Source organism: Astyanax mexicanus, chromosome 5 (assembly GCF_023375975.1).
Source record: "Astyanax mexicanus isolate ESR-SI-001 chromosome 5, AstMex3_surface, whole genome shotgun sequence".
Classification (NCBI taxonomy): domain Eukaryota; kingdom Metazoa; phylum Chordata; class Actinopteri; order Characiformes; family Acestrorhamphidae; genus Astyanax; species Astyanax mexicanus.
Window position 1 is genome coordinate 11590173 of NC_064412.1, and position 21402 is coordinate 11611574.

Here is a 21402-nt window from a genome sequence, read left to right on the forward strand (position 1 = left end):
GATGTCACTCCCAGCTTCAACATCCCACATCCGAGGTAAATTTAACGCACCACAACTTCTGGGTGAAAAAAATCCCTCATGAGGCTGAAGAAATAACCATTCGAGTAAACATTTCCCAACATACAACGGAAGCCAATTACTTTGCTGTGCTGTGTGACACATGTATTATCTGATTACACAACACACAACACACACTCACACCCAGCGGTGTTTCAGCAGCGATCCAAATGAGCCTGCACTACTACTAAAAAAAAAAAAAAAAAGAAAAAGCCCTCGTTCAGCTGGAACGGGGACCATCACTGAAGGTCACTTGTTTCTGACCGATCTGTAAAAGCCATTTAGGCAACTGCAAATCAATCTAGCCTGGAAGCGTTCATTAAGAGGTTACAGTTAAAAACATTCACACACACACACACACACACACACGCACACACGCACACACTCCCTCCAGTCTTTCCACTCACACACTCAGTAAAGAGTAAGGAGAGCTCCACTCACATCGCTGTGCCGCCTGCGCTGGCGAACTGCATTCAGAGCAGGACTGCGATACACATAAGATCTTCTAGCCATGTTGAAGTCAGGCTAATTCCCACACTAGAAACAAGAGCACTCCGCTCCAACACCGAAACACCTGTGTGTCTCTCTGTATGTCTGTCTGTCTCTCCGTGTGTCTGTGCCCTCGCCGTGGGCCGTGCTTATGAGAAGCTGTAGTGACAGAGCGGATCTAAAGAGTGACAGCCATCACTTCCTCAAACTGCAGGCACTTCCCCAAAATGAGTTTCAGTCACCGTGCAAGATGGACACTAATGTAATCGAAAGCATGAAGAATAAGAAGAAGAACTACTCAAGCCCTGTTTGTTAAACTCCACCTATTACCCATATGTACAGGGAACACAGACATGCAGTACACACACTAGTGAGAGCACATGTTCCCGAGCACATGTGTAGTTTGGTGGTTAGGTGCATCGCTCAGGGGGACTTTAAATGTGTTGAATCCTATCGGTTCAGGGGATTGAATCTGTGACTATCAAACATTCACTCAGTCCAACCTATGTCCAGTACATAATATCAACCCTAGAATGCTAACGCTGGGTGGTTTTCACCCACGCAGTTTTCTACATGTGATTTTATTGTGTTACTGCATGGGTATGAGTTTGGGTGGCTTCATGATGCTCATTGATGCCATTAATGTTATAGTTGGTTCCCTCCTCCCATCTAAGATTTTTTATGGGTGATTTTCATGGGTGATTTTCGTCCGATGTTAGTGATAGTGAGTAACATATTTTATGGGTGTAATTTACCTGATGTTACCTGGTGTTTGTGTGTTTAAATCAGGCGCTCACATGTCCCAGGAGGAATGGGTGGACCAAATACCAAGTTCCCAGCAGCATTATGTTTTTTGTTAAAACATTACCTGTTAATGATTATCTGATTTTCCAATAACTTTTCTGCTTTTTTTATAGGGTCATCCGTGGTACCACTTTTTTGTTATTTTATGTGATGATGTATGTGGTAAAATTAAAGAAGGTTCCAAAACTTGTCATACAGTGTATACCCATTTTTAGTGACTGTGTTTTTTTTTTTATTTTAACGCTAGTGTTCTAGGGTTAAGCAACCATCCAATATTTTTTTCTTTATTGGATTGTTGCTTACTATGTACAGGTTAGTGCTGTGCGATTATGGCTGAAAAAAAAAGAATCTTAGATTTTTTCTCAAACAATCTGATTTTATAATCGATTATAATTATAACCCCCCCCCCCCCCCCTTATTAAACATTAAACTACAGATGAAAAAGAAACTAGTTCAAAACTAGGTTTAGCTGGTGTTCAGATGCTTTGGGTTGAGTCAACTCATTGAGTGAACCAATGAATCAAAACCTTGCGTTCATTTCACGCACTGACCTCGTGTACACACACCGGAGAAACTCACACACTGACGGACACTTGATTTAACTTTAAAATGAGGGTTTGTCACTGAAAATTGAGACATAATGCACTAAACGAGTCACAGAAGAAACTTTGAAGGAGTGATTATTATTGTTTTTCACAATTAATCACGGATCCTCACCAGAGCGATGAAAAAAAGAGCGATTTAGAAACGGTAGGATGTATTTCTATATGCTCTATCCTCCTTTTTAGATATTTTATATTTGAAATAAAAAGATAAAATGTCTATATGTAACATTGTGATTACTACATTTTGAAAATCGCATTAAAACTGTAATTAATTGTGAAATTCACCCAGCACTTGTACAGGCCCCTGAAAAGACAAGACAAAACAAGACAAAACAAGACAAGTCAACCATATACACCATACTTGTGCTGGGCACAGATAGAATATGTCCTCCACCTTTAACCCATTTGTACAGCGAACACACACACACACACACACACACTGGAGAGGACACTTGGAAAACAGTAGTTAGTTTAGCTTTTAGCAATTAATGTGCCCCTTAGATAAAGGCTACAGATCCAATGGTTCTTAAACATAGAGAGTAAATTTGTGAACTGAGATGCTTCAACCAACTGCATGTGATCACTCAGGTTTGCTGACAGTGGAGTGGGTGGATGTCAGCGTTTCAGGGTGCCTCCGTGTCTATGTTACCTTCTGGCTCTCTCTCTCCTTTTAGTTAGGCTCTTATATTCAGATCTGCTGGAGTCATTAGCCACACACTGATAATGTTGCACATAGTCTGGTCTCCATAAATCCACTCGAAACTAATTACTATATCTCTGCTTCCTCCAAGTTATTGACCACTTGTCCGTCCTGCCACTGATGGATGTTCAACCTTTAGGTTGTCCTGTCACCTCTCCAGCAAGGCTGATGGAAGTTTCTGAAAGTCAGGTTTCCTTGTCACCCACAGATTAGCTGTCCACTGTCCAGTTTATGCCCACTGCTGTCAGACTAGTTGCTCACTCTCCACTACAGATTACATCCAAGTTCATAAAAACTTTAACTAGGAACTGCTTCCACTGCTGTCACCTGAATATATTAGACCAGTGTGGATCTATAATGCTTTTTAACATTAAATTATAAGTTGTCTGACCAGAGGAGGATGGGTCCCCCCTTATATATTAGCCCTGATAGTACATGTGGTAGTACATGTGATAGTATAAGATACATGTAAGCCTTGGTTCCTCCCAATGTTTCTTCCTCCTGCAGCATTGAGGGAGTTTTTTCATGCCTCACTGAGGGTTCTGTATTATATGTTCTGTATTTTGTCTGAATTTCTGTGCTGCTACTACATTTCTGTAAAGCTGCTTTGTGTCAACATCAGTTGTAAAAAATCAGCTGTATTAATAAATTTTGATTTGATTTAACATTGCAAGAACACATGCCTTCGAGCAGTGGCACCCAGGGATCAGTGAAAGTTAAGGGCCTTGTTCAAGGCCCAATATTAGCAGCTTGCTGAGACCGAGCCCAAGTATCAAACCCATAACCTTGTTATCAACAGACTGAGGCACTATCGCTATAATCTTTAATTACTGTTGGTTTGAAATCCAGATCAAGCTGCTTGTGAGTGTTTTGGCTACCTAGTCATTTTTCTAGAAAAGGGGGTGACTTCATATGAATGGGGCATTCGGTAAATGGCCTTCCAAATTAGGTAGAAAATCAAGGAAATTTAGAAATAGAAATATTTTTTACAAGTGATGTTGAACACTGGCCAGCATGCTCATGGCAAAACTCATGGAAAAACTATAAAAATCTATATAAAAGTGTAAGTGAGGTTTGATAGTGGGTGCCAGATGGATGAGACAATCCATTTTCAAAATCGTACAGATTTTCAACAATTCTCGATCCACAGTCGCATACTACCTTCAGTGGAAACACACTAGCTAATTATCAATCAATCAGAAGTACATTGAGGGTAATCCTCATTTTCAATTGTCATGACAGAACCAAAAAAAAAAAGAGGCATGACAGAGAGGCAATCAATTCCCTCAACCACTTGATCCCAAACAGACTGTGTCAAAATAAAAGTAACTATAAAGGTGAACAGAAAATAAAAGGCTGCAATTCGAACAAACAAGCAAACCAAGCAAAAAATATGTATTACAAACAAAATAGTAACAAAAGATTTTGTTTACTCTCTTTCTTTTCTGTTAATCTGAATAATGATCTAATCCCTGACTCAAAATTAACTGTGAATGAACTGTGAATTTCACACCTTTTAAAGTGTCAAATAAATAACTTCAGCTGTTATATGTTTGAAACAAGACAACAACTAATTTACTTTAGTGAATAATATCACAATCAATCCTGTCCTTCCAGAATCTATGCAGTTTATCTCTATCTAATGGTAAAGTAGAGTAGAGCTTTAGAAATGTTCTGTTTACCAAAGAAAAAAAAAACTCCTGCAAGCATGTTCATTGTATGTTGTTCAGCCTGCACGTGTCCTATTCACTATTTTTTTTTGCACACTATTACTGTATGTCCAGATCTAGACAAAAGAATTGCCTGCTTCAAAGTGCTCTGTCATTGCAAGTGTCCGTGTCTGAGTGCCTGCAAAGTGCTATCCATACGTCTGAGTAGACAAAGGCGCATTCAGAACGCTCTGTTTCTTCTAACACAGCTCACACAACCAGAAAGCCAGAAGATAAAGGCGTAAATCAATCTGTCTTATCTGTGACACCCATAGCATCAGCGAATAAAGCCTTGCACAAGCGCAGCGTGATAATGCAAGCATCCATTTTCCAACAGGGGCCTTTGGAGGGAGCGCAGAATTTTACATTGACCACTCGGATAACAAAAAGGTCAAAGAAAAGAAAAAAAGATAAAGAAAAAAGAAAAGAAAGAAAAAAATAGACGGCACGCCAATAAATGTGAACAAAATTGTACGAGACCCACCATGCAAGCCATTAGGATTCTGGGACTGAAATTTAACACAAAGAACACTGTGGCATATAGGTTACAGAAACTCTATGAAAAGACAGTAAAGCCCATTTCCTCACGCTACTGGGAAGAGACTTTATGGCGTAATTATTATGAAATTTAGTGTTAAGTGGCATAACATCCAGTTTCACACGGTAGGCAATTCTAGAACAGGTGCACATACAGTACCAGTCAAAAGTTTGACACACCTCTTTTCATTCAATGTGTACTATTGAGTATATTAAAGTTACACAGGTTCATATGCAGCACTATTCTGTAAACAGAAAGTGTTAAACAGACTAGAATATGTTTCATATTTTAGAATATTCTAAGTAGCACATTATCTTTGATGACAAACTACATACAGTCAATCTCCACCATAAGTCTGCTCAATTAACATTCATCTGAAATCTCGGAATAGCATTAAAAACAACCCTCATCAATGAACGTCTATTTTCTGGTCTATATTTATACATAAGACGCACAGGATTATAAGACGCATTTTAAGTGACAATAGTAAGGAACATGGGTGTCGCCATGTTTCCATTCTAATGGGAAAGCTAGGGAAAGGCCCTTAGTAAACAAAACTGTAAAAACCTTACAAGGTCAAATGAGCACTGGAGGTTAATCTACACAGATTTCTCTCCTGAAAACTGTTTATTTGGGTAAGTAAACCGCATCCACGGTTTTTAAGGTTAGCAGCGCTTAGCACTACTCAATGCCACCCAACAGCGCTTCACTGAGGAACCCTGAGTGTTCCGGTAAGCCAGGGCGCTATCAGCTAGCGGTTCATCTCACGTAGCTTGTTTTAACATATTAAACGCAGGCTACAGACTGATAGCGCTGTGGTTAGCAGCTAGTGCTAATACTGCTCCAGCCTCTGTGCTGGAGAAACTTCACGGAAACTCCTGTATAACACTGTTCTTCAGCGGAGTGGCTTTACTGCTTCTTACAACCTGACTGGTAAACTTTATCCATAAGGTGCACTGGATTAGAAGGTGCACTGAAAATGTTTGGGAAAATTAAAGGGTTTTAAGTGCGCCTTATAGTGTGAAAGAATATGGCAATGCTTTACCTCAATTCTAATCAATTAATAATTATTTTAATGATAGACCGATACACTTTAACATACTAAAGAAATATATTAATGTTTATTCATTATATTCAGCACAGCAAGCCACTAATCTGGCCCCATTTAGAAAATCATTCGTTTTCATAATCAGCACCAACACTAATAAATAAATGCCTACATGCCACACACACACACACACACATCCTGTAGCTTTCCACAGCCATTTACAACACTGTGAAGACTTCAGAATAATTCTGTGACAGGCCTAAATGTGTCCTCAGAGTCCCCAGCAGCATCAGTGTTAATGGCTCTAAAGGACGAGGACGTACTGATGGAGGGATAAAGAAGAGCTGGTGAGTTAATGGAGGAGACGAGGTCTCACAGGAGAGAGAGAGAGAACAAAAGACCTGCCTGCAGCTGAGGAAACCAACTAAGCACATCACCTCATCACAAGTCTTACTCATCACCACCACACTAACAGCCTGAGAACAATAAACAGGGATTTTCTATATAGACATAAAAACAAAGGTTAAATATTTATTTCTGGGATAGTGTCTTAAGTCCAGTTAAGTTTCTGTAATCTATCTATCTATCTATCTATTTAAAGGAATCCAGGTCCACAAATAGCCAGGAAAAATAGCTTCTCTTGCTAATGAGCACTAGTGCGTATAAGGTTAAAGAAAGCCGAAAAACGAGAGTAGAAAGGGAAAAGAGAGCAGAGAAAAAGAAAGAATGGAAATGTAGATTCAAGTTTTCCAAAATAAAATAAATGAATGATCAAATAAAAGTGCAAAATTAAAAATGAAGTAAATATACATGAAAAAAATGTACCAAAGTTTAATAATAAATAAAACAGAGCGAAAGAAACACAATTCGAGAAAAATACATTTGGCCACACGTGGAGTCAGCAAAGCTCAGCAAAGACGCGGTTCACACAGACACTGCGCAGGAATGATGCATCTATCAAGTCCAGAGAACCAGTCAGTAAAAAGAGCCAAAACATTACAACCACAGAGTAACTGTTTCTAGTGAAAACAGCCGCTGCTCTACTGCACTAAAGGAGAGAGAGCTGAGCTGCTTGTGTTTGGCTGAATGTTTAGTTTTAGTGCTTATTTGTTCAAACTGCCCAACCAGCTCAGTTTTCATGCATCTTGGCATGTTTTCCTCCACCAGTCTTTCACACTGCTTTTGGATAACTTTATGCCACTCCTGGTGCAAAAATTCAAGCAGTTCAGCTTCAGTTTTTTTTTTGCGTTATTTGAGGTCTGAAAGCTCTGCATCTTTTTTTTTGTTATTTCAGCCATTTCTCATTTTCTGCAAATAAATGCTCTAAATGACAATATTTTTATTTGGAATTTGGGAGAAATGTTGTCTGTAGTTTATAGAATAAAACAACAGTGTTCTTTTTACTCAAACATAAACCTATAAATAGCAAAATAAGAAAAAATGATTCAGAAACTAATATGGTCTCTTAATTTCTTAATTTCTCCAGAGCTGTAGATTTTGTGAACAGTGTAAAAAGCCTTGTAAAGGTCTAAAGGTCCCTCACTTGATGTATAGCTTATTTACCACATTATCACACAAATGTTTATTTCAAACAACTAAAACTGTTCAAAGAACCCATTAAAACAGCTTCACTAATACAACCGGCAGCCACTGCTGAATTCACAGTGGCTGGAACATGCCAAGACTAGAATAGGCCTACAAGGTGACACCACTCCTCTGACAGGAAAAGAATCATGTAAAATATTAAAGGACAGGGGTGGGCAGGGGGCACAGGCGAATGAACAGCATCACTTGCACATGAAGAAGGAAAAGGGACAGCAGAGATGAGCAGACAGGCAGAGACAGGGACGAGTGAGAGAGTGATAAGTACAGTGTTAGAGCTGCTGCAGAGGACTGAAGCTGAGCCAGAAACCGAAATCATCGCAGGAGAGACCAAAAACCCATCAAATCAGTGAGGATGCTGGTGAATGTGTCGAAGCACAAATGAAAAAAAGAGAAATAATGAAAAAGAAAGTGTGTCCTACCTTAGGAAGCCCAGAAGGAACGGGCAGGGGTTGTAGGGGGCTCAGGGGATGCTCTAACACATCAGAGATTCGAGGGACTCTGCCATCATGTTTCCTGTGGATGAACAAATCATACAATGCTTAAGCACAAAAATCACACTTCATAACAAAACTGCTCAGCATGCAGTGTATGAGAACTCGTATTGCATTCAATAAAACGGGGGTCCAAACATTTAGACATTCAGCACCAGTCAAAAGTTTGGACACACCTTCTCATTCAATGGCATTGGAAATAATACTGAAGTCATCTAGACTATAAAGAAACACAAAAGGAATCATGTAGTAACTTAGAAGTGTAAAGGATCAACAAATCATGCTTTTCCTTTCCTAGGGCATTCCTGATGAGCACCACTTTCATCATAACATTTTTAAAGGTCTGTGCAACTGCACCTAAGGATCCTTTTAAAGTTATTTACATTGTTTTAAATTGACTGACCCTCATTTATGAGTATTTTTCGTTACTTTTAGTTGAGTAGTTCTTGCCATTATCTGGATTAGAGCATTACTCAAATAGAGCTAATCACTGTATACCTGTAACTCTACCTCTTCACAACTTTACAACTGATGCTCTCAAACACATTAAGAGACAAGAAACTCAAGTCATTAACTCTTGAGGAGTTCAGCACAGCTGTTAACTGAAAGCCTGGAATTCCAGGTGAGTCTACCTCATAAAGCTGTCTGAGAAAATAGAGCCAAGATGTGCAAAACTGTCATCTAAGCAAGAGGTGCTACTTTGAAGACTCTAAAATATAAAACATATTCTGGTTTGTTTAACACTTTTTGTTAAAAAATTAATTCCAATAATTTCATTCAATTCCTTTTTGTCTTCATAGTTTGGATGACTTTAGTATTAATCTACAATGCAAAACATTTTAAAATAATGAAAAAACAAACAAACAAACAATTAATTTAAGCTGTGTCCAAACTTTTGACTGGTACTGTATAGTGTACACATGATTGTTTACTAAATAATTCCATAGGTTTTTCTTCATAATTTGGACTTTTTTTTATTAATCTACCAATGCGAAACATTTTAAAATAATAAAAAACACTGAATTTAAGGTGTATAAGGTGCATATACATTTTTGATCGGTACTGTATAGTGTACATATTTAAATATTTAGAACTGAGCAAAATCTAAAATACTGTGTGTTGCACCAACTGTCAAACCAAATAATCTTTAGTTTGCTACATAATGCACAGTTTATGCTTTAGGAAATGGTCTGTTTTTTTGCTGTGAAGGTAAATTCACAATTAATAGTTATTTATAAACAGAAACAGGATCTCTGGTTTGCATTGCTTAATTTATATGATGCCTTCTGCAAAATAAAATAATCAAAAATTCAAAATGAGAGGTGGTTTCCTATTTTTCTTATTTCTATTCTTCAACAACAAAAATCAGCATAATAATGAGCATCTGGGTGCAGGAATAAGCCCTCTGTATTCCTGCGCTCTCTTGTTTGGCTTGTGCTGTCAGGATGGTCTATTATTAGTTGAGGCCTGAACTCGGCGGCTCGGTCCAAATACATTATTTCACACAGCTCTGCCTTACTGCGTCTAGTTCAGCCCAGAAGCCAGCAGCCAATCCAAAATCAATTAAAGCTCTTCTCACATCCAGCTCTGTTTAATGAGATTCACCATGCCTCGCTAATGTGGGTGGATTTCACAAGTCTACATTACTGTTTACCGAGCACGCAGGCAAATAGTCCAGAGCAAATATTGAAGGCAGCTAGGGGTAAATATTTGATGTGTCAAATTAATTAACATGTGACAAATTAAACTAAATGAGTCACTATGACTGTGTTACACACATTCCAGCTGCAAATGAAATGCTGGCAGTGCTGGAGCGGGCATGGTGCACACACTGGGGAAAGCAGTCGAACTGAGCTTCCTACATAGATCTATCTATAAACCATCCGCTCCATCATCAGTGAGGGTCCTGACTGACTGGGCATCACAGTGCCAGCTGTCTGAAACCCATCCAGCTTGTGTTCATGTAATGATAAATACTATACAGAGATTTCTTTCTGAATATTTCCACAGAGAAATTAAAGCTTCAGTGAAAGTTCTACCAGGAGACTCTAACTCCTCAATCCTTCATAACCTTTACCATGAAAAATCAACAGCTCCTACCTGTCTTTAAATGACTTCCACACTCACACACCTGACTTTCTCCTTTTTAATTTGCTGATGTCTCAATTTTTCCCTCCATTCTCCCCACTGTCACCAGGTTTGGACTGACGGTAGGGCTGCACGATATATCGTTTAAGCATCGCTTGCGCAATACTTACATTACAGGACGTACAAAGTCACCTAAAGCAATTAAATCAAACATGCCATGTTGCAATATTTTGATTCTTGACACAGAAAGTAGGTACACAGTGTTGTAATTTTCTAAGTGAACAGTACTGTCTCTGTGTCTGTCTGAAAGAAAGGCTGCTGCTGCCTGAGAAGCATGAAGGGTATGGCTCCACATGGCTGGGCACGTGCTTGTAAATGCAGTGGCAGACAGTCTGTCTCCACAGTAACAGAAAGCTGTGCACCTCAGTTCGGCACACTTTTGCGCAAATTTTCCAGCTACAGCTGAAATCACGCTTTTAATCCCAGGAAAACACTCTTATTTATCTTTTAAAACGCCATTTAAATGCCCAATTAAAGGGCCGATTGTTGTTGTTTTGCTGTTTTCCTCAGGTTTTGAGTGATCGCTTACTCACATGGGTGGGGGCGGGGCTGCCGACGTCAAGGGTCCTGCATTGTTTAACATTGCAATATATATATATTACAGGGTTGATGCCAAAGACTATTACTTCCAATACTGTTTTATATCTAAATGTTAAGATTTTGTTCTAAAATAAAATATTTTATTTTGTATGCTTGCCTGACTGTGTGTATATATATATATATATATATATATATATATATATATATCATAAATTAAATGTATGTTTGACTGCATTACATTGACTGACTACAACAACCCACTTGCCTTATATTGCGTTATATAATATATTTTAATGCCATAGAAAAACAAATTATTTAAGTGTTCTTTCAAGAAAATCAAAGTGTCTCTTGCAGGGACACTTGCCTTTCTAAGTCTGACAATGAGCTGTAAAGAGAAATCAGGTTTTAAGGAGTTTAAGCAGGGAAATTATTGATCTTTTCAGAAATCGCTGGTTTATTGGGAAGAACATACAGTATATCACACAGAACGTATGGACCAAACGTAACACTATACTGTTCAAAAGAGGCATCAGAATGAATCACCATCAATCAACTACACACAAAATCAAACTGTGCAGCTAACAAACCTGGACAAGGGGCAAAAGTGTGCACGGACTGTTATAAACCCGAACAAGCAGCAACCGCGGGCATCTGCAGGTAGACACGCCAGGTTTCATTATGTGCCTTCAGTCACCATGGGCTGCAGCTTTCTCCTGCCCATCCCTCAGCTCTGGAGCTTCCCCAGCACTGACTGCCTTCATTACGGTGATGATGGGCTTTGTAGCCTAAAGCCAGTTAAAAGCATTAGGGTGGCAGTACGAGCGCTCGTTTGTCAGCACACATAAGCTGCAGTCAGCTGAGGCAGATGCACCGGGGACCGGTACAGCGTGCCTAAAGACAGCTGGGCCAAGAGCCATGCACACCGCGCAAGAGGAGGAGGAGGTGTGTGAATTATCGTCCAAGTGCTGCTAATCCCAGATTAAACAAGATCGAAATGCCACAACTGCCATTTATTACAGAGCGTGTTTAGTATTTTGCATTCATTTTAAGTTCCACGTCATTAGAAAACTGTTAAATAAACACATACTATGAAATCAGCACGGGGACAGTGGCGGCTTAGTGATTAGAGCAGCGGGTGAATGAGGACAGGGCTGTGGGTTCAATACCTGGGTTTGGCAAAAAACCAACAACACTTAAAGGGCAAAAAAGGACTTGAACCGAGCAACAGGTGACCATTCATTTCACAAGCAACAGAGCGACAGGGTATAAAGGAGGATGAGATATTTTCTTTACCAAATAAATTATGACGCATTGAAGTGGCATTGGACACCAGTTAGCCAAACAAACTTTTTGGACCAAGCAGAGACATGGAGGACCAAGATCTGCAAGATCCTTCTGCTCAGAGAAGAAAAATAACCGCTGATTATTCCTTTTTACTGTTCTATATGACGCATATTTATTTGCTCAAATACAGGGGCACTTTGAATCATGAATGAAAGCAGCTGATGGCTCAATATGTAGCTATGCTAGATTAGCTTCTGCCACACTGAGAATTAGTCATTCTCCACAGGCTGCCTTCTCTTAGGATTTACATATGTGTTATATAATAGTGAACTGCCTGGCCTCAGTGTTGAAGGCTATAAGAACAAGCTACTATGTTTTGTGTTGTTTAGTGTGACCATATGCTGGCTGGGAACAGCTGGTCATATTTGCATTACTACAAGCTTATAGGACTGACAATATTACATAATAGTCATACATTCTCAGTTGCTAACTTAAATAAACAAAACAATACAGTGCTGTGCTCATTATGTGAGTTATGTTTAGTTGATCTTAAAGAATAGTCAGCAGAACCTACAAAACACATTTCATAGAACCTAAATGATTTAAAAAAAAAATTTAAGTTGGTGAGTCTTAATAATAATGTTTTCATGCATATGAAAAATCTACAAAAGATTTCTAGCTTGCCTAACTGTCTGTTTTTTTCACAAAACTTAAAAGTTTTAGTTGGCCTCAAAACTTAAAAATCTAGTGCAGTAAGTTGCCTTGAAAGTTTGAGTTTTCTCAACGTTTTCATTTTTACAGTGTATAAATAATACTGGATCCCCATAACATAAGTATTGAAGATGTTTTAGGCAATAACACAGCAATGTAAAACTACTACTTTGTGTAAGGAACATATTTGCACATATTTCGTGTCTGAATGGGTAAACACTTATTGCCTTAATAAGGAATATTCAAACTGCATGGGATGGTTTGTAACAGAAAACCATTAGGAACCTCTACAACTGCTGTGTTAGGCATGCACTACACATTGTGTTACCTCTCTATGTGTAAATAATGAGTCTAATCATTATTGTTTCTGGTGACCTCCAGCTTCCTTCCGAATAGCACTGCAATCCCAAACCTACAAACTATTATTTTCGCACACAGTACTGTAAAGGATAAGCAAACACATTACCTGTTTCCACAAAGCAAACTTAGTATTTACACCTGGCCTTTTAAAATAAGTAAAAACCGCTTTTTATCCATTAAACATATCACTCAGATATCACTTAAAGTAATAAACAGCAGGCCAATACCACAGTGCGAGTTATATTTCTTCCAGCAAAAAGATGCTGTAACATGTTTTGTGTATTTGTGATTAAAAATTGCAGTATAATAAAGAAGCACAAGCACAAGTAAGCGAAACACATGCACAGCAGCACACATTAATCAAAACTAGTTATCTTTCCATTCAAATTCCATGCTAGGCACATGCAGCACAGTACACACACTCACCTGTCTCACTGTTCTTAAGTACTGCAACACTGCTGTCTGTCTGACTCCAGACTCGACTAACAACACACACCAACCACTGGTAAAGCTCAGCACTACCCAATGATCTTATCAGAGACAGGAGGGGGCGAGAGAGAGAGAGAGAGAGAGAGAGAGAGAGAGAGAGAGAGAGAGAGAGAGAACACAGGGAGAGAAGATAGCAGAAAGAACAGAGTGAGAGCAAAGAGAGAGAACACAGGGAGAGAAGATAGCAGAAAGAACAGAGTGAGAGCAGAGAGAGAGAGAGAACACAGGGAGATAAGATAGCAGAAAGAACAGAGTGAGAGCAGAGAGAGAGAACACAGGGAGAGAAGATAGCAGAAAGAACAGAGTGAGAGCAGAGAGAGAGAACACAGGGAGAGAAGATAGCAGAAAGAACAGAGTGAGAGCAGAGAGAGATAGAGCACAGGGAAAGATAGCAGAAAGAACAGAGTGAGAGCAGAGAGAGAGAAGGAGATAGAAAGAGAACACAGGAGAGAAGATAGAAGAAAGAAGAGTGAGAGCAGAGAGAGGGAGAGAGAGCGCACAAAAGAGAACAGAGAGTGGAGAGAGAGAGAGAACACAGAAAAAGAGTAGAGAGAGACTAAAGGGAGCAATGGAGAGTGAGAACAAGAGAGACCAAAGAGAGGGAGTGAGAGCAGAGTGACACAGTAAGTAATAGTGAAAAGGTAGAGAGAGAGAGAGAGAGAGAGAGAGAGAGAGAGATAACTTACTCCAAAGATGAGCGGGGAATCAGTGTATCAAATCTTTGTCTAGCAATCTGCAATCAGCAAATCTACTGCAAGAAGCCAAACAAATGATAGGATTCTCTCTCTCTCTTTCTCTCTCTCTCTTTCTCCTTCTCCTCTTTGTAAACTGTCTCATTATCATTGCATTTTATCTGTTAAGGACTCTGTGACTCATGCATTCTTCCTTTTTTGCTCGTCCTCTTTTTGGTCACTAGTGGCACAGTTAACCCTGCCTAAGTGAGCACTATTTAGCATGTGCCTCCTCCCAGGGTAATGTTGCATGGGGAGGTGTGTGTGTGTGTGTGTGTGTCTAAGAGTAATTTAAGCCTGAGTACTTTTAAAAGCACTACAATTAGACAGATACTCTGTCCTCTAATCTACTTCAGGAAGGATCCAGAGCGTTCTCACAAGTCCAAAGTGCCTCAGTAAACCTGCGGCTGTAAGAACACAAGCTCAAAATCCCAAACAAACCTCCACCCACTTTAATAAGCCAAACAGCATTACTGAAACCTACAAAATGGTTCTTGTATTCTTTAGAATTTACTGCACCACTGTAGGTACTTAAGCTAATTACAGTATTTACTAGAAAAGCAGTCCAACATGTTAACATTTCGACCAACATCAACATGAATGCATGGATTAAAAGCCAAAATGGAAATGTATTAGTAAATGATTAAAATGATTTAAAACAAGCAATACTTGCTGCTCAGTTTCTGTGTATCTTGATTGTTTGGAGTTTGCGAGAATCGGTCCAACACATCTACACTACTTTAAAATCTTATTCAAAGAAGAATATAAAAATATAAAAATAGTATTTTTTTTTGCTTATTAACACCACATACAGTTGTAATTACACTTGTGAATTTTATGTTTACACCACTATCATAAAGAGCTCTACCTCACTGACAATGGTACACAGCTTTGAGCTTCACCAAAGTAACATAGTGCAGCAGGAGTATTCCATCCCAGAGAGGCAATCACAAAAAACACCATTCTCTTTACTACAGTCAGTGGAGCAACAACACAAATCTGAATCAGTTTACAGTATGATGCTGCATAGTAAGAGTTGGGTGATAAACAATATTTTAAAATATTATTGTTAGAACTGTATCATGACAAATGCTCGTATCAAATCAAAAACATACAATATAGGACAGTATATATCTTACTTTATTTATTATATCATAATACTTTTACCATATTGCCCTGCCCCATACAAAACATATTTCATTAAATAGCTGAGGAACAGATCCATAATACAGACCTCTTAAAAAGCCTAATGAATGATTCCAAGCTGAAATGTGTCAGGGTGACCTAGCATGTGAAATTTGAAAAAGAATACAGAATAACACAGTTCAGCACTTGACATCTGTTAGATATGAATTTTAAAAGCTGAGGGAGACGAGCAAGAGTGATGAGGCATTGAGTAGGTGTGTGAGATGGGGCTGCGTGTCAATTTAACCTACTACAAAAAAGCACAAGAAAAATTAAAATAAGGGTTTGAGAAGTCCATCTCCAATAACAGATTTTTGTTATTAATTTATTATTTAGTTATGTTAGTATATGTTATATTTAGTTAATGTTACATCAACCGCAGTTGGAAAAGAGGCGGAGTCTGACTTCACATGTATCGGAGGAGGCATGTGTTAGTCTTCACCCTCCTGGTGTGTTGGGGCGTCTCTAGTGATAAGGGGAGTCCTAATGAGTGGGTTGGGTAATTGGCCTTGTAAATTGGGGAGAAAATGGAATAAAAAAAAAACTAATTCCCACTTCAATAAATGTGAACCATATATTACTATTACTACTACTGATATGTTTACAGCTGTGCAATATAAATATATTTCCATATACATTGGCATATACGTCAAAATTCCCATTGACCTGATTTCTAAAAGGCCAAAAGTTAAACATCTAAGCTAAAATCTGAGCACCCTGCATGAACACTTTTTTAATTACATCCCCTTTAGTTAATATCACAGCTTGAAAACGCTTTTGTAATGCACTAAGTATCTAATTTTGGGGATTTTGGTCCATTCTTTCTTACAAAAGGCCTCCAGTTCTTTGATATTCTTGTGATGTCTTGCTGTCCAGCTCTTTGATTTCTATCTGCAGATTGCTGTTCACAAGCCCAGAGCATGACCGCTCCTCCCCTGTGATTAACAGTTGGATAGGTGTTATTTTAATGACATTTAATGACATTCTGCAGGCTTTTCTACTCCAAGCTTACCTGTGCTTATTGAGGCTAAAGGTTCTGTTTTTAAATTGGTTTCTATTTTTATGGATTTTTAAGCCCAGACCACAGGGCTGGTCTCCAAATAGCCTCACTGGTGTTTAGAGGGTAATCTTAAAACCTTTCATTCTGACTCATGTATGAAGTTCATATTTGTGCAGGTGTATCTGAACCGTAAAACAGTGCACCACTACTTCAGAGTCTGATAAATCTTCCTGAAGGTAACATGTAACATGTTTTGTGTATTTGTGATTAAAAATTGCAGTATAATAAAGAAGCACAAGCACAAGTAAGCGAAACACATGCACAGCAGCACACATTAATCAAAACTAGTTATCTTTCCATTCAAATTCCATGCTAGGCACATGCAGCACAGTACACACACTCACCTGTCTCACTGTTCTTAAGTACTGCAACACTGCTGTCTGTCTGACTCCAGACTCGACTAACAACACACACCAACCACTGGTAAAGCTCAGCACTACCCAATGATCTTATCAGAGACAGGAGGGGGCGAGAGAGAGAGAGAGAGAGAGAGAGAGAGAGAGAGAGAGAGAGAACACAGGGAGAGAAGATAGCAGAAAGAACAGAGTGAGAGCAAAGAGAGAGAACACAGGGAGAGAAGATAGCAGAAAGAACTGAGTGAGAGCAGAGAGAGAGAGAGAACACAGGGAGATAAGATAGCAGAAAGAACAGAGTGAGAGTAGAGAGAGAGAACAAAGGGAGATAAGATAGCAGAAAGAACAGAGTGAGAGCAAAGAGAGAGAACACAGGGAGAGAAGATAGCAGAAAGAACAGAGTGAGAGCAGAGAGAGAAAGAGAACACAGGAGAGAAGATAGAAGAAAGAATAGAGTGAGAGCAGAGAGAGGGAGAGAGAGCGCACAAAAGAGAACAGAGAGTGGAGAGAGAGAGAGAACACAGAAAAAGAGTAGAGAGAGACTAAAGGGAGCAATGGAGAGTGAGAACAAGAGAGACCAAAGAGAGGGAGTGAGAGCAGAGTGACACAGTAAGTAATAGTGAAAAGGTAGAGAGAGAGAGAGAGAGAGAGAGAGAGATAACTTACTCCAAAGATGAGCGGGGAATCAGTGTATCAAATCTTTGTCTAGCAATCTGCAATCAGCAAATCTACTGCAAGAAGCCAAACAAATGATAGGATTCTCTCTCTCTCTTTCTCTCTCTCTCTTTCTCCTTCTCCTCTTTGTAAACTGTCTCATTATCATTGCATTTTATCTGTTAAGGACTCTGTGACTCATGCATTCTTCCTTTTTTGCTCGTCCTCTTTTTGGTCACTAGTGGCACAGTTAACCCTGCCTAAGTGAGCACTATTTAGCATGTGCCTCCTCCCAGGGTAATGTTGCATGGGGAGGTGTGTGTGTGTGTGTGTGTGTCTAAGAGTAATTTAAGCCTGAGTACTTTTAAAAGCACTACAATTAGACAGATACTCTGTCCTCTAATCTACTTCAGGAAGGATCCAGAGCGTTCTCACAAGTCCAAAGTGCCTCAGTAAACCTGCGGCTGTAAGAACACAAGCTCAAAATCCCAAACAAACCTCCACCCACTTTAATAAGCCAAACAGCATTACTGAAACCTACAAAATGGTTCTTGTATTCTTTAGAATTTACTGCACCACTGTAGGTACTTAAGCTAATTACAGTATTTACTAGAAAAGCAGTCCAACATGTTAACATTTCGACCAACATCAACATGAATGCATGGATTAAAAGCCAAAATGGAAATGTATTAGTAAATGATTAAAATGATTTAAAACAAGCAATACTTGCTGCTCAGTTTCTGTGTATCTTGATTGTTTGGAGTTTGCGAGAATCGGTCCAACACATCTACGCTACTTTAAAATCTTATTCAAAGAAGAATATAAAAATATAAAAATAGTATTTTTTTTTGCTTATTAACACCACATACAGTTGTAATTACACTTGTGAATTTTATGTTTACACCACTATCATAAAGAGCTCTACCTCACTGACAATGGTACACAGCTTTGAGCTTCACCAAAGTAACATAGTGCAGCAGGAGTATTCCATCCCAGAGAGGCAATCACAAAAAACACCATTCTCTTTACTACAGTCAGTGGAGCAACAACACAAATCTGAATCAGTTTACAGTATGATGCTGCATAGTAAGAGTTGGGTGATAAACAATATTTTAAAATATTATTGTTAGAACTGTATCATGACAAATGCTCGTATCAAATCAAAAACATACAATATAGGACAGTATATATCTTACTTTATTTATTATATCATAATACTTTTACCATATTGCCCTGCCCCATACAAAACATATTTCATTAAATAGCTGAGGAACAGATCCATAATACAGACCTCTTAAAAAGCCTAATGAATGATTCCAAGCTGAAATGTGTCAGGGTGACCTAGCATGTGAAATTTGAAAAAGAATACAGAATAACACAGTTCAGCACTTGACATCTGTTAGATATGAATTTTAAAAGCTGAGGGAGACGAGCAAGAGTGATGAGGCATTGAGTAGGTGTGTGAGATGGGGCTGCGTGTCAATTTAACCTACTACAAAAAAGCACAAGAAAAATTAAAATAAGGGTTTGAGAAGTCCATCTCCAATAACAGATTTTTGTTATTAATTTATTATTTAGTTATTTTAAGTCAATTATTACGGGTTCTGCTGTTTTATGACACTGAATCTTTACTCTTCACTCCCTGGCTCTCATAATTATGAGGAATTTTCTGCACAAGTAACTTTTTTGATCCAATTACAACAAAGCAAACCAAGACTGAAAGCACTATGTGGTCTGTAATTATACACAATACAACTTCTCAGTTCCTCCAACCAAACTGATGCACAGTTTGCGTACACCGTATCCAGGCGCTATCTGTATGCCTGATAAACCTGCAGTAAATTGATTTTAGCTAAATGCATACATTTACACATCAATCAGCAATAGCAGTAGCACCACTAGTGCTAGTCAAGGAGTGGAGTCAAGGATATACTGTATTTGGCAGCAAGTAAACAATCAGTTCTTAAGCTGATGTGTTAAAATGAAGAAAAACAGCCAAGCTTGAGGATTTGAACCAGATTGACAATGACTAAACTGTGATGGCTAGATGTCTGGGTCAGAACATCTCTAAAACATCAGGTAGGTCATCATATATGGTGTTTCTAGTGTACTGTGGCCACGTGTCCCATAACTATCAGGAATTCCCACTGCGGCTCTGAGTAGTTCAGTGGGCCTAGTGCTGTCACTATGATCAGGAAATTGCTTGTTCGAATCCTGGTTATGAGTCCTGAGAGAGCATGATTGGCCTTGCTCTCTCTGGGTGGGTAGATGGCAACACAGTGTGATGCCGCTCAGTCTGTGAGCTGATGTATCACAGCGCTTTCCTTCAAGCGCGCTGTGATGCTACTCTGCAATGTTACATCAACCGCAGTTGGAAAAGAGGCGGAGTCTGACTTCACATGTATCGGAGGAGGCATGTGTTAGTCTTCACCCTCCTGGTGTGTTGGGGCGTCTCTAGTGATAAGGGGAGTCCTAATGAGTGGGTTGGGTAATTGGCCTTGTAAATTGGGGAGAAAATGGAATAAAAAAAAAACTAATTCCCACTTCAATAAATGTGAACCATATATTACTATTACTACTACTGATATGTTTACAGCTGTGCAATATAAATATATTTCCATATACATTGGCATATACGTCAAAATTCCCATTGACCTGATTTCTAAAAGGCCAAAAGTTAAACATCTAAGCTAAAATCTGAGCACCCTGCATGAACACTTTTTTAATTACATCCCCTTTAGTTAATATCACAGCTTGAAAACGCTTTTGTAATGCACTAAGTATCTAATTTTGGGGATTTTGGTCCATTCTTTCTTACAAAAGGCCTCCAGTTCTTTGATATTCTTGTGATGTCTTGCTGTCCAGCTCTTTGATTTCTATCTGCAGATTGCTGTTCACAAGCCCAGAGCATGACCGCTCCTCCCCTGTGATTAACAGTTGGATAGGTGTTATTTTAATGACATTTAATGACATTCTGCAGGCTTTTCTACTCCAAGCTTACCTGTGCTTATTGAGACTAAAGGTTCTGTTTTTAAATTGGTTTCTATTTTTATGGATTTTTAAGCCCAGACCACAGGGCTGGTCTCCAAATAGCCTCACTGGTGTTTAGAGGGTAATCTTAAAACCTTTCATTCTGACTCATGTATGAAGTTCATATTTGTGCAGGTGTATCTGAACCGTAAAACAGTGCACCACTACTTCAGAGTCTGATAAATCTTCCTGAAGGTCTATAAATTAAATTATTCAATAAAATTCTTTAAAACTATATTATGTTGTATTTTTCTGTGTGAAATGTAGGACTGACTAACAAAAGCAGGATTGGTAAAGATGGTAAAATTTGACACATAATGGTTTTAGTGAACACAAAACCAGCTGGACTGGAAGCCAATTTCTGCCCTGGACGTTTTTTCTAGACCAGCCCACTACTATCACAACAACTCCAAAGGGAAAACAGCCAGCTCCCATATCAGCACCCCTACGCATGTTTCACGTCACAACATCTCGCTTCTAGAACAAGCAGAACACAAGTACCAAGTGCTGTAAGGATCATACAGTAAATATCATTAAAAGAGTGGTTTCTGAGCATATCACTTTTTCTGCACTCTTAAAAAAAGGACTTTAAACTGGTGGATTGGGACCCAAAAGTGGGTCACAGACACATAAAAAATAAATGCATTTTAAAAAAATGTCAAAATTAAAAATAATTAATGCTCTTCACATTTTATACCCATCTTTTTTAATGGAAAAAACAGAGAGTTTCTTAATAATCTACTCTGAATGCAGAGATATGAAGAGAAATGAAATATTTAATTTTGTGGCCTTATAAATTTAGAGCAGTTTT

At 38.7% G+C, this 21402-nt stretch overlaps 1 protein-coding gene across 7 annotated transcripts in view; it reads right to left on the minus strand.

Moving 5' to 3' along the window:
• The window catches only part of rap1gapb (RAP1 GTPase activating protein b), a 144105-nt gene that overhangs the window by 32862 nt on the left and 89841 nt on the right, over nucleotides 1-21402 (minus strand). For 5 of the 7 annotated variants that reach the window (XM_049479191.1, XM_049479190.1, XM_049479189.1 and 2 more), the window contains one exon: nucleotides 7975-8068. Coding sequence is in view for 4 of the 7 variants with exons in the window: in XM_049479189.1 (XP_049335146.1) it covers nucleotides 7975-8068 (94 nt within the window). In the remaining 3 variants the exon portion in view is untranslated. Of the gene's footprint in view, nucleotides 1-498; nucleotides 677-7974; nucleotides 8069-13515; nucleotides 13589-21402 lie in introns of those variants that run through there. The other 2 variants (XM_049479192.1, XM_049479188.1) reach the window with 2 other exon arrangements.